Source organism: Pan paniscus, chromosome 17, assembly GCF_029289425.2.
Source record: "Pan paniscus chromosome 17, NHGRI_mPanPan1-v2.0_pri, whole genome shotgun sequence".
In the NCBI taxonomy this organism is placed as follows: Eukaryota; Metazoa; Chordata; class Mammalia; order Primates; family Hominidae; genus Pan; species Pan paniscus.
This window is the reverse complement of record NC_073266.2, coordinates 87,849,985-87,861,048: the sequence shown is the minus strand read 5'-3', so window position 1 is coordinate 87,861,048 and position 11,064 is coordinate 87,849,985. Positions and strand designations below refer to the sequence as shown.

The 11,064-nt window shown below is 37.4% G+C and overlaps 1 protein-coding gene across 5 annotated transcripts in view; it reads right to left on the bottom strand.

The window, feature by feature from the left end:
• Nucleotides 1–26: 26 nt before the first annotated feature.
• Nucleotides 27–11,064, bottom strand: part of SOCS6 (suppressor of cytokine signaling 6) — a 43,231-nt gene continuing 32,193 nt past the window's right edge. For all 5 annotated transcript variants that reach the window (XM_034944015.3, XM_008952666.5, XM_055102598.2 and 2 more), the window contains exon 2: nt 27–5,677. In XM_034944015.3, coding sequence (XP_034799906.1) covers nt 3,944–5,551 — 1,608 coding nt within the window. In that variant the 5' untranslated portion in view covers nt 5,552–5,677 and the 3' untranslated portion in view covers nt 27–3,943. The remainder of the gene's footprint in view (nt 5,678–11,064) is intronic.

Below are 11,064 nucleotides of genomic sequence, written 5' to 3'. Positions count from 1 at the left end.
GGGTATGAAGTAGACTACAAGGCAGGTCTTGTGAACGAAATTTTTTATTTACACACTGTATCTAGAAGCAGATACATAAATTCTTATACAATTAATTTCCAAAAATGTGCAAGAAATTACTATAATTTGTTTACAAACCAAAACACGTATTAAAATCAATGGACTTTGGATAATTCATTCTGTGGTGTTCTCAGTACAAATGGTACACACCTGATTTGAAACATACAGAAAAAGTGTAAACTACCGCAATCTGAATTGCAAGTATTAATTTCATGGCACTCCAACGACTATGAAATTTCTTTCACCCAACATGTAGATACTTGTTACAAAATTCTATAAGAATTTTTCATAATCTCTGGATGTAGAGTTTGGATCACTTTTCAGAAACAGCAACTACACACTTCGCCATGTTATGACTGATTAATAAAAAGAATGTTTATAAAAACCCTTCTTTACAGGATTAAAAAAGTATTAAAAGAAACCATATTTGTGATTGCTAGTGTACCAACACTTTTAGAATTTTAAAGTTATTTACGGAACTGGCTATTGTTCCTTATTAGAGTTTTCAAGAAAACTGTCTATTGCTGGTAGTGTGATTTCATTTTGAAATTAAGACTTCGCATTTAATGAAAAGCAATTAAGATTTAAATGAAAATGTATTATTCCGATTCATTCATAAAGCAGTATCTCTCATATACAATGTGAAATGTAATTAAAACTGGCATTTCTGAAAGCATTGTTACAAAGATATTTTAGACTCGTAGCACTAGCAGAGACATTGCATTAACCTATGTTAGATTTTATAACTTTTATCCTGTTTCAGTAATACTGGCTCAAGAATTACAACGCATACTTTGGGTTTTGTTTCCTTTATGCCAATGATTTAGCCTTTTGGAACTGTTTTCTTCAACAGCAAGATGGTTGGTTGCCCCGTGTAGCTGGTTTCCTTAAAAACTATTTTTAGTTCTATGATCATTTCCTGTGACATATTTTGACCTTCTAAATTTTCAGATTATTGCACCAAGTAGAAAGAGTTTTCCTTAGACAGAGAATTAGATATTTTTCAAGTACTTTCTACAGCCTTCTTCTTATTTATAAAAATGCATAATAGTGTTATAGTAAGCCTAAAAATAGCTTCTGGCCTCCATCATATTTCGTGATGAAATATTTAATAGAAAACAATTCTGATTCATCTATTATGGCAAATGGATACAGCTTTCCTGTTTTCTTTTTCTTGCTTTGAGCTCAGATTTTTAGAAGCACGTATTTAAAAAGCACTCATAGGCTGTGTCCATGTCATCTATGTTAACTGCCAATAGAATCCTAAAATTTAACCAAATTGTGTCTAGACCAAACTAAATGATGAGTTTTCTCTCTCTCTTTTCCCTGTTTCCACTTTTAACTGGACTGTGTTAGTATCATATAAAGCCAATCTTTCATTCTGTTGTGCTGCCTACCCCAAATGGTTATCTTTCTACACAAAAGTAGAAAATATCGCAAAACATCTTTCTGCTTGTAAATTTAACTTTTTGGCAAATAGTTTGATTTTATCATTATACTATCAGAATCTAACAATTTCAAACTAGATTAGAATAGGGCATATTAAAGTATATATTATGAATATACAAAAGCGCATCAAAATTTGGCTTTCTGAATTAGAACAGTATCAAGACTGTCCTCCACTAAAACACAAAATACAATTTTAAAAACATTTAGATGAAAATCTCAATAATCTTGACACTAAGCGGGTAGATCTTAAACACATGGCATGATGAGAAAACGAAGGGAATAGGTTATGTCCACATAAGACGGGTTCAGGGCAGTCCAAAGACCTCTGTGCACCATGATCTCACAAGGAGGACATGTAAATGCTTCTGGAGACACGGAGAAGCCATTTCAACATTTATTATTAATACACAGTGACTCTGTGACAAAACCTGCCATCTAATATAGATGCACAGGGACTTTTAACTCACCCTAGATATACTTTAAGTTGTTTTAAAAATAAATAGTTTTGCAAAAAAATAGTTTAAATGTCTTGCATTAATTTGATAACAAGCTTACAACTCTGCAATAGTTCTTAATCCAAATAGCTTATAATGAACACTTATATTACTACAGTATACTCCATATTCCATCTTATTAGGAGAAAACATATGAGAAAATGAGAGTCTTTGTAACAAGGTACAATCAACATCCCACCAAAATTAAGTACCTTTTCCCCTTTAAGTCAAAATACCATAACACCATAATATTATGGCATTGTGCCTTTTCTTGGTAATATCTCAGTTCTGACCCTAAAAAACAAAGAGAAAAAAGTGAGGATTCAGATATGCTTGAATGACAAAGCCAGTAAGTTTGACCTAAACCTTTACCCTCATGTTTAAAGTGGGTAAGAGACTTTTCCTATCTCTTCCTTTAAGTGACAAAGGAAGAACCATCCCAAATTACATGTTTCATCTGAGATAGAAACATTTTCCTTTAAAGGTGTGTAGCTGAAAATTTTCTGGACAGGGCAATCCCAAAATACTACATCCACTGCAGAACTGTGAAATGAATAAACACTCTGCATTTCAAAATAACTAAAAATTATTGAATATAACATCCCTCCCCAACAACCGACTCAAGGAGATAAAATTATTAGCAACGGCAAATTACTTAAGACTTAGCTAAATTTTAAAAACCTATTTTTAAATGGCAGTATATATGATAGACAATATGACTTCCACATTATCTAATATGGTTTAGAATTTTTCTCACATTGTGAGAAGAATTGCTCCACAATTTCCACAATTTTTAAACTAAAGTCATCACGGGTTCTCTTTATAGTGGGGGTAAGGATTGGTCAAATCCAGCACACTTTTATAGTAACTACATAGAAGAAAAATATAAATCCAACTTTAAAACAATGTTTTCTTTCTATTCAAATCAATTTAAAACTTTTTATAAACATTAATGTTGCAAGAGAATCCAGTCCATTTATGAAAATTAGTTGACAATCAAGTTTACCCAAGAAAATGTTGACTAAGCTAAAGAAATCACAGATAAAACATTTTACCAAAAGGATAGGTAACACACAAAAAAATGCTATCACAGGAAGCTATGATCATCTAATATTTCTTTAATAATAATTCTAGTTCCATAGGTTTTCATGTTATGCCAATTTGTACCCGAGTTTAATTACAGAAAAGGCAACAATTTCTAAATTGGTGGTATACATTTCTTTACAATTTTTAAATGTAAGGCCATTTATTAAAATAGACAAACTAGAAGATGAAAACGAAGGCAACAGAAAAATTCAACTTTTCACAACCGAAAGAATTAGCACAACCTTAGAAATAATTTAGAAAAAAGTGTTGTTAAAAGATATGTTGCAGATCTCCGTTCCATTACCCAAGATTATGTCAATTCACGATTCTAAATAAATCTTTTTAAAGTAAGAGATTAAAAACTCATCTTCAGTGTATATGTAAATTCTGTGTTTTATCACACAGGTATGTTTATTCAACACTGTCTTTTGAAAATGGACCATTTAAAAAGACATAGCAATTTCCATTCTGTTAAGTTTCATTCAACTTTACTTAGGGTTGAATACACATGAAATGTGCTTTTAATGCATAAAAATCACAGTGGATAGCAGCAAAGGACTGGGCGGGGGGGGCATTGAGGAGAATTTGATAATTCACATTGTGATTATTCTGCACATTGATGAAACATAATTCACACCTCTAAAACCTCAAGACTTCCCTTTTTTAAAGAACCAAAATAAACCCAAGACACCTTGCTGACACTTCCCCACCCCTAAACAAACTGATGACTCTTTTACACATAAAACTGAAATAGTTATGGCAGCAAAAGATTTTGATGGCAATGAAAGTTTGTAAACTGTATTTCAATCTCTTGTTCTTATTCCCAAAGTGCAAGATGCAGGGTTCTCAATCTTTCAGTAGTGCTTCTCCTGTAAATAATCCTTCATTTTGTTTGGCAAAGGCAGTTTCTGAATTAAGTCTATTCTGGTATACTGACGTATAACAAAACGACACAGGTACTGCAACGAGCGCACCTGCATGAACCGGGACACTGGGTTGGTCAGTCTGACGGGGTAAGTTGCAGATCCAGGCAGCCGAGACCTTGAATAACAAAAAGCTCCATTTTCAGAGTCCCTGATTGAATGCTCAATTAGATCAACTATGGACGTATGTCCTTCCACATCTGGCTGTTCATAAAAGCTAAACCTACCATTTGAGTGCTCAATTCTAGTGTGAAGTGTTTTACCATGGGAGCGAAAGCTCAAGCTTAAAAGGTAACGGTCGTCAGAACTGTCCCGAACAAGAAAAGAACCATCTGGCACGTTTGCTAGCTTCCCTTCTGCCTCCCAACGTGTGATTGGTCCCCAGTACCATCCTTGCTTTGCAAGTTTTTTCAGCTCCTCTGTAAGGCTTGTCACAACCATGGGACCACTACTTTGCACTGAGTCATAAACTCTTGCAACCCCAGGAGCAGAGTTCGGATCAAAATTCAAATGACAGCGCATACTTTCAGCCACGTGGGCTTCTGTGCCAGTGAGTCCACTGAAGTTCCTTTGGATTTGATTATTCTGCATTGGAGGTAGCAATGGTGAGAGTGGAGGGACATCATCGTGACCCGCTCTCGGGCTCTGCAACATGACTCCCGTGGTGCCAATCAACAAGCCATTCACGGACTGATCCACGAAGATCTCTGGGGCGACAACTAGGTCCTGGTCTACCTGACTCTCATCCTCGGGGAAAGCGCGCCCTCCCACTTGAGGAGGAACCGCAGAGACTTCCATGGGAGAAGAGCTGTCCAGACAATAGCTCCGTGATCCTTCCAAAGGATACATCCCCTCATCTAAAGGCACAGTATACTGAATGTAGTCCTGAGGCATAAGTCCAATAACGACAGGCACATGTTCATCCAGGTGAAGATGCAGGTCTCCATTATGAGAAGCCGAGCTCTTCAGTGAATTGGCTTGCTCCTGGCACGTGGTCTCAGACTGGAGGTCGTGGAAATCCTTCCGGACGCCATTCAGGGCTGGACTCGGGCTGGAAGAGTGAACCAAGGCCTTGACTCTCACCTCCATCTTGATGCAGGTCTCCTCGGAGTTTGTGGGCCGCAGAGGCCACGGCGTGGGACTGTAGTGATGGCTGCGGAGCGAGGTGGACCTTATCGGCCTCTGAGCTCTCACGTCTTTAAAGACTATGGGTGCTGAGGAGGAGGAGAAGGTGTCCTCGTCGGCGGAGCTCCCAGAGGGTGTGCCCGCCTTGCCTTTTGACTTCTGTTTTGCAGAAAGCCGCCTTTTTAGCGTACCCATCAGGCTCTCGCTTTTTGATCTGTTTTTTCCGCCTTTTTCATCTTCACCGTTGATATCGCAGCTGGCCATATCTTTACCATAGCAGCTACCAAATAAGGAATCATCTTTTCCAAAGTCACTGGCTAGCGATGGTTGTTGTACTACCATGAAATCAGTTTCTTCTTTACTTTTATTCAAGTTAAAAGATTTCCGTAAGGTTTTAAGACTAATTTTCTTCATTATGACTAGTTACCTAATCCAAGGGATCAATATTTCTATCTGGAATATTATCCCCAAACATCTGGAGAGGCTGCAAGGCTGCATCTATGTATTTTTCCTGCTTCATTTAACCTTTGGAGCCATTTTCTAAAAAATAAAAATATAAAAAGAGTCATATTAAAAAATATTTCCACAAAAGTTTTATTTTAGTCAGTTTTAATCCTTTAACTTCTGAACAAGAACACCCCAGTCTTTTCTTAATGTCAGCTCTGTTAGGACCGGGATTTCTTTCTATTGCACCCAGCAGAGCAGATCACTGCCTACTACACAATGAGCATTTGGCAAGTATTTGATGATGTTTATTTTATTATTATTATTATTATTATTATTATTATTTTGAGATGAGTCTCACTCTTTCGCCCAGGCTGGAGTGCAGTGGCGTGATCTCGGCTCACTGCAAGCTCTGCCTCCCGGGTTCACGCCATTCTCCTGCCTCAGCCTCCCAAGTAGCTGGGACTACAGACGCCCGCCACCACGCTCAGCTAAGTTTTTTGTATTTTAATAGAGATGGGGTTTCATCGTGTTAGCCAGGATGGTCTCGATCTCTTGACCTTATGATCCGCCCGCCTCGGCCTCCCAAAGTGCTGGGATTACAGGCTGAGCTACCACGCCCTGCCCGATGATGTTTATAAAGAACAAGCCTGCATCTACCTTTTGTTCTTTTGGCACCTTGCTTTTTGGTATAATCTCTAACGTGTGGGCCAGTGTCCACATCCTTCCCAGCTGGACTCTAGCTAGACCTGTGCACTCCTTCAGCACTGACTCCGACTGCTCCTCCGCTGCCCGCCATGTCCCAGCCTGTGTCCCGGCACGACAGTAAAGGCGTTCCATAGAACTGCAATAACAAGCCTAGTCAACTCAACAACTGATGCATATTTTAAATACTTAAGCATGTGTCAAAATAAACAAAAAGAATTTCATTATCTGTAATAAACTATCTAGAGATGTTCCTCTATACTCGAGAATTCCTTGAGAACAAGAATCATTTACCTTCAAGTTCCCAATGCACAGAGGAGGAATAAGCTCAATGCGCGCGGGTTGAAAAGCTTCATCTCTGAAGTACACCCATAAAAACCCATGTGTCTAGTTTTGATCTTTTTGGAAGATTATGAAACATATTTCCAGAATTATTATTTCTTACTCTTCTTTTTTTGCAATTTCCCATGGCAAATTTTTACTTCTATATCCAGAAATACATTTTCTAAACTTTTTTTGTACATTGTTCTACACTGAAATGACAGGATTTCAATTCTGTAAAGACTTTCTGAAAGTCATTTCACAGCAAAAAATCTTGGTTCCATAAACCACGTTAAGTGATCCTAACACTACTTTACAAAGGCCTTGTGTTTAAATTGTGTAGAATGTTTTCTTTCCTCCAACGTCATGTTCTGTCTTCTCTGCATATGACTTGACAAGGTGATTCGCTTGACTTGAGCGAAATGCTAATAAAGCCCAGAACAAGATTCTGGCCTCCCAAATCAGCAGTTTAGCACCACTCAGTTTCTTGGCACAAGACTACGGCTCTAGCTTTGATCCCATTCATGAATTCACTCTGCATTTACTAAGCCCCTACTCGGCCTCTGCTGAGTCAGCTTGGCTCAGCCCTGTGTGGCAATACACAGATTGATGAATAACTGATGGTCACCTAATCCAGTAGGAGAGACAGATGTATGAACAGATAAACTGTAGTATCAACCCTTCCATAATATAATGGTACACAAGGTGGGAACTGACAGGAGAGAGAGAACCTGACAATTGTCCCCTTTTAGTTACAGATAGGATTCGGGTGGTGTGCAGATGGAATCATTCTTACTAAAAACCATTCAGATCAGACAACCTATCAGGGGATCAGTACTATCATGTCCCCAAGAAATTTTTAAAAGTCTACTGTCATGTACTATGTTTCTGAATAAGTTGTAAAAAATAAAAAACTTAAAATATTTGAAGCACCAGTTACCTTTAAATAATAAATGAAGTTGTATATTAGGTGAACTCAGTGTCTTAGTAGCATGTCTTCTACCCAAGCATAATGAATTATTATAACTGCCAGAATCAGTAACTGATTAACCCTATTAAATGTGAGATTCAAATAGTTGTGCTTCCCACTATCACACCCATACCCCAAAACACGAGAGACTAGCAACCACGGTAAAAGTACTTGGCAATTACCTGCTTGAAAATTATTCCTTTTTCAACTTCCAATCCATATTAGTAAGCTATTAATCAATACTAATATTAAAGAAACAAAATTCAATCCTAGACATTACAAACTATAAAAGTTCTATTAGGCCATATGGTCTTTTATCTCTTCCCTTCATATTCTAGGCAAAGATTACTCTAAAATTTTTAAGAGTATCTGTTTTTCTGTTTGCACATCCAAAAATATATGCCATCTTTTTATAGGATTACCATCTGTCTCGTGCCTAAGTAAATGTTCTGAATTAGTTTTACTGCTTTTCTAATTGTAAAATTTTAAGTTTATACATATACTTGAAAATGTATATAAAGTTTCAAGGGAAAAAGCTTTAGACATAAACTTTATCCATATGGGTAAAGGATAACTTCTTCAAATAATTTCAACCTTTTCTTAAATGACTTGAGGTAGTCATGTCTGTCAGTCATCATAACACATAATGAAAAAATTAAAAAGATCAAACAACTACTTAACCTTCAATAAACAAAACAGCTTTATTATCCCCATTTTATAAAATGAGGAAACTGGTTATCAGAGAGACTGGAATTTGCCCAACAAAGTTAAACAATTTGCTACTAGCAACAGCAGATCCAGAATTTGAACCTGGCTGTTTATTTGCAAAGCTCACATTCTTCCCCTATGCCAACCTGTCCTACCTGTCATTCTACTGCTTACATCAGTGGTTCTCAAACATTCTGGTCTCAGAACCCCTTTATTCTCTTAAAAATTATTGGAAGACAGGAAGAAGCATTGTTTATGTGGGTTGCATCTCTTGAAATGTACCCTACTAGAAAATAAAACCGAGAGGCCGGGCATGATGGCTCACTTCTGTAATCCCAGCACTTTGGGAGGCCGAGGCGGATCACCTGAGGTCAGGAGTTCGAGACCAGCCTGGCCAACATGGTGAAACCACATCTCTACTAAAAATACAAAAAAAAAAAAAAAAAAATAGCTGGGCATGGTGGCGTGTGCCTGTAATCCCAGCTACTCAGGAGGCTGAGGTAGAAGAATTGCTTGAGACTGGGAGGCAGAGGTTGCAGTGAGCCAAGATTGCGCCACTGCACTCCAGCCTGGGCAATAAGAGCGAAAACTCGGTCAAAAAAAAAAAAAAAAAACTGAGAAAATTTGTTATTTATTTATTTATTAAAGACACAGAATCAGAGTCTCGCTGTGTTGGCCAGGCTAGAGTGCAGTGGTATGATCTTGGCTCACTGCAGCCTCAACCTCCTGGGTTCAAGAGATCGTCCCACCTCAGCGTCCTGAGCAGTTGGTACTATAGGCACGCACCACCACGCCTGGCTAATTTTGTCTACTTTTTGTAGAGATGAGGTCTATGTTGCCCGGGCTGGTCTTGAACTCCTGGCCTCAAGCAATCCTCCTACCTCAGCTTCCCAAAGTGCTGGGATTACAGGTATGAGCCACTGTGCCCAGCCTAATTTTATATTTATTTTAAAATGACAATATACTCATTACATGTTAACATAAATAACATTTTCATGAATGATAATAAAAATCAGTGAAAGTGGTACCACATGACATTACTGTAAATCTCTTCTGCCTGACTAAAGGAAGACAGCTAGACTGTCATGTCTGCTTCTGCACTAAATCTGTTATAGTACAGTAGCCCTCTCTTATCTGCAAGGGATACATCCCAGGATCCCCTGTGGATTTCTGAAACCACATATAGTACAGAACCCTATATAAAGTATACTTTGCTTTTTTCCTATACACACATACCTATGATAAAGTTTAATTTTTAAGTTAGGTACAGTAAGAGATTAATAACTATAACTAATAATAAAATTAATTATAGCAAAATATTGTAATAAAAGCTATGAGAATGTGGACTCTCTCTCTCACCAAATATCTTACTGTACTGCAGTTAGCTGTCTTCAGATGACTATCGACCGTGGTAATTGAAACTGTGCATAGGGGACTACCTGTAAGAAGAAAATTCAGCCTCCTCCAGATACATAGTTGGAAAAAGGAACAATATATTTTAATAACCTTTTTCATATAACTATGGATATTTTTCTTTGATACTATATCAAAACTCAATGAATGATAGTTTCTTAATGATAAATTGCCCTGTAAAATCTGAAACCATAACACGAAATTTTTTTACTCTATAACATTCAAACCCATTGGTCATGCCTATAATCCCAGCACTCTGGGAAGCCGAGGTGGGTGGAACACTTGAGGCCAGGAGTTCAAGACCAGCCTGGCCAACATGGTGAAACCCCGTCTCTACTAAAAATATAAACATTAGCCAGGCATTATGGCTCACACCTATAATCCCAGCTACTCTGGAGGCTGAAGGAGAATCACTTGAGCCCAGGAAGCAGAGACGGCAGTGAGCTGAGATCACACCACTGCACTCCAGCCTGGGCAACAGAGCAAGACTCCATCTCAAAAAAAAAAAAAAAAAAAAAAAAGAAACTTTGAATTTTATCACTGGCAATAATACTGTCATTTGTTTTTATTGAAGTGACAGATTCATGTTGATTATTTTTGGGAAAATATCTGTTAAAACACATGGAATAATCATGTGTGTCTGTCGATCGTTGTTTTTAGTAAAAGTGGTTATTTCACAGAAAAAAAGGAGCTAGTTAGCTAGTGTAGCCAGCAATTCAAACAAGCGCTTCCCCTGGAGACACTCTTCCTTCTTCAGTATGTACTGGAAAGTGTCTTTGAAATATTCACATTTCATAAAAAGAATTTTAGAAAGATGTAAGCTCAGGGTGAAGATTTCATAAAATTTATTTTTATAGCTTCATCAATGGCATCCGTAAGTATAACCAATTTTTTTTTTTTTTTTTTTTTTTTTTTTACTGAAGTGCTTGGTTCTTACTAAAGAACATACGACTATTACTACATTTACTATTACAGTTTGGTGCCGCTGCCTTGACTCATGGTAAGGCATCACCAGTTTTATCCATCATTGCTTTCTGTACCATCAGTGAAAAAGACAAATGATGTTTCAGGATTATGATGAAAGAGGATCCACAGACCAGAGCCACAGGCTTAAATTATCTGTGAAGGCAATTTAAGAGAACAAAAAGAAAGACTTTAACATAAAGCAAAGAATCCACATAAAAAGTTAATAGCGTTGTAAATATCTCTCTACACCATAAGCTGCATTGTCAATTTCTGAACCTGCATGGTTCATGTACTTTCATCTCAGCTTCTTAGATTCTACTCCACCGCTCCTAAATCTGTGAGAACACTATTTGCCATTCCCTTAGGAAAAAAAGGAAAAATAAAAAAGAGATACCAAAGT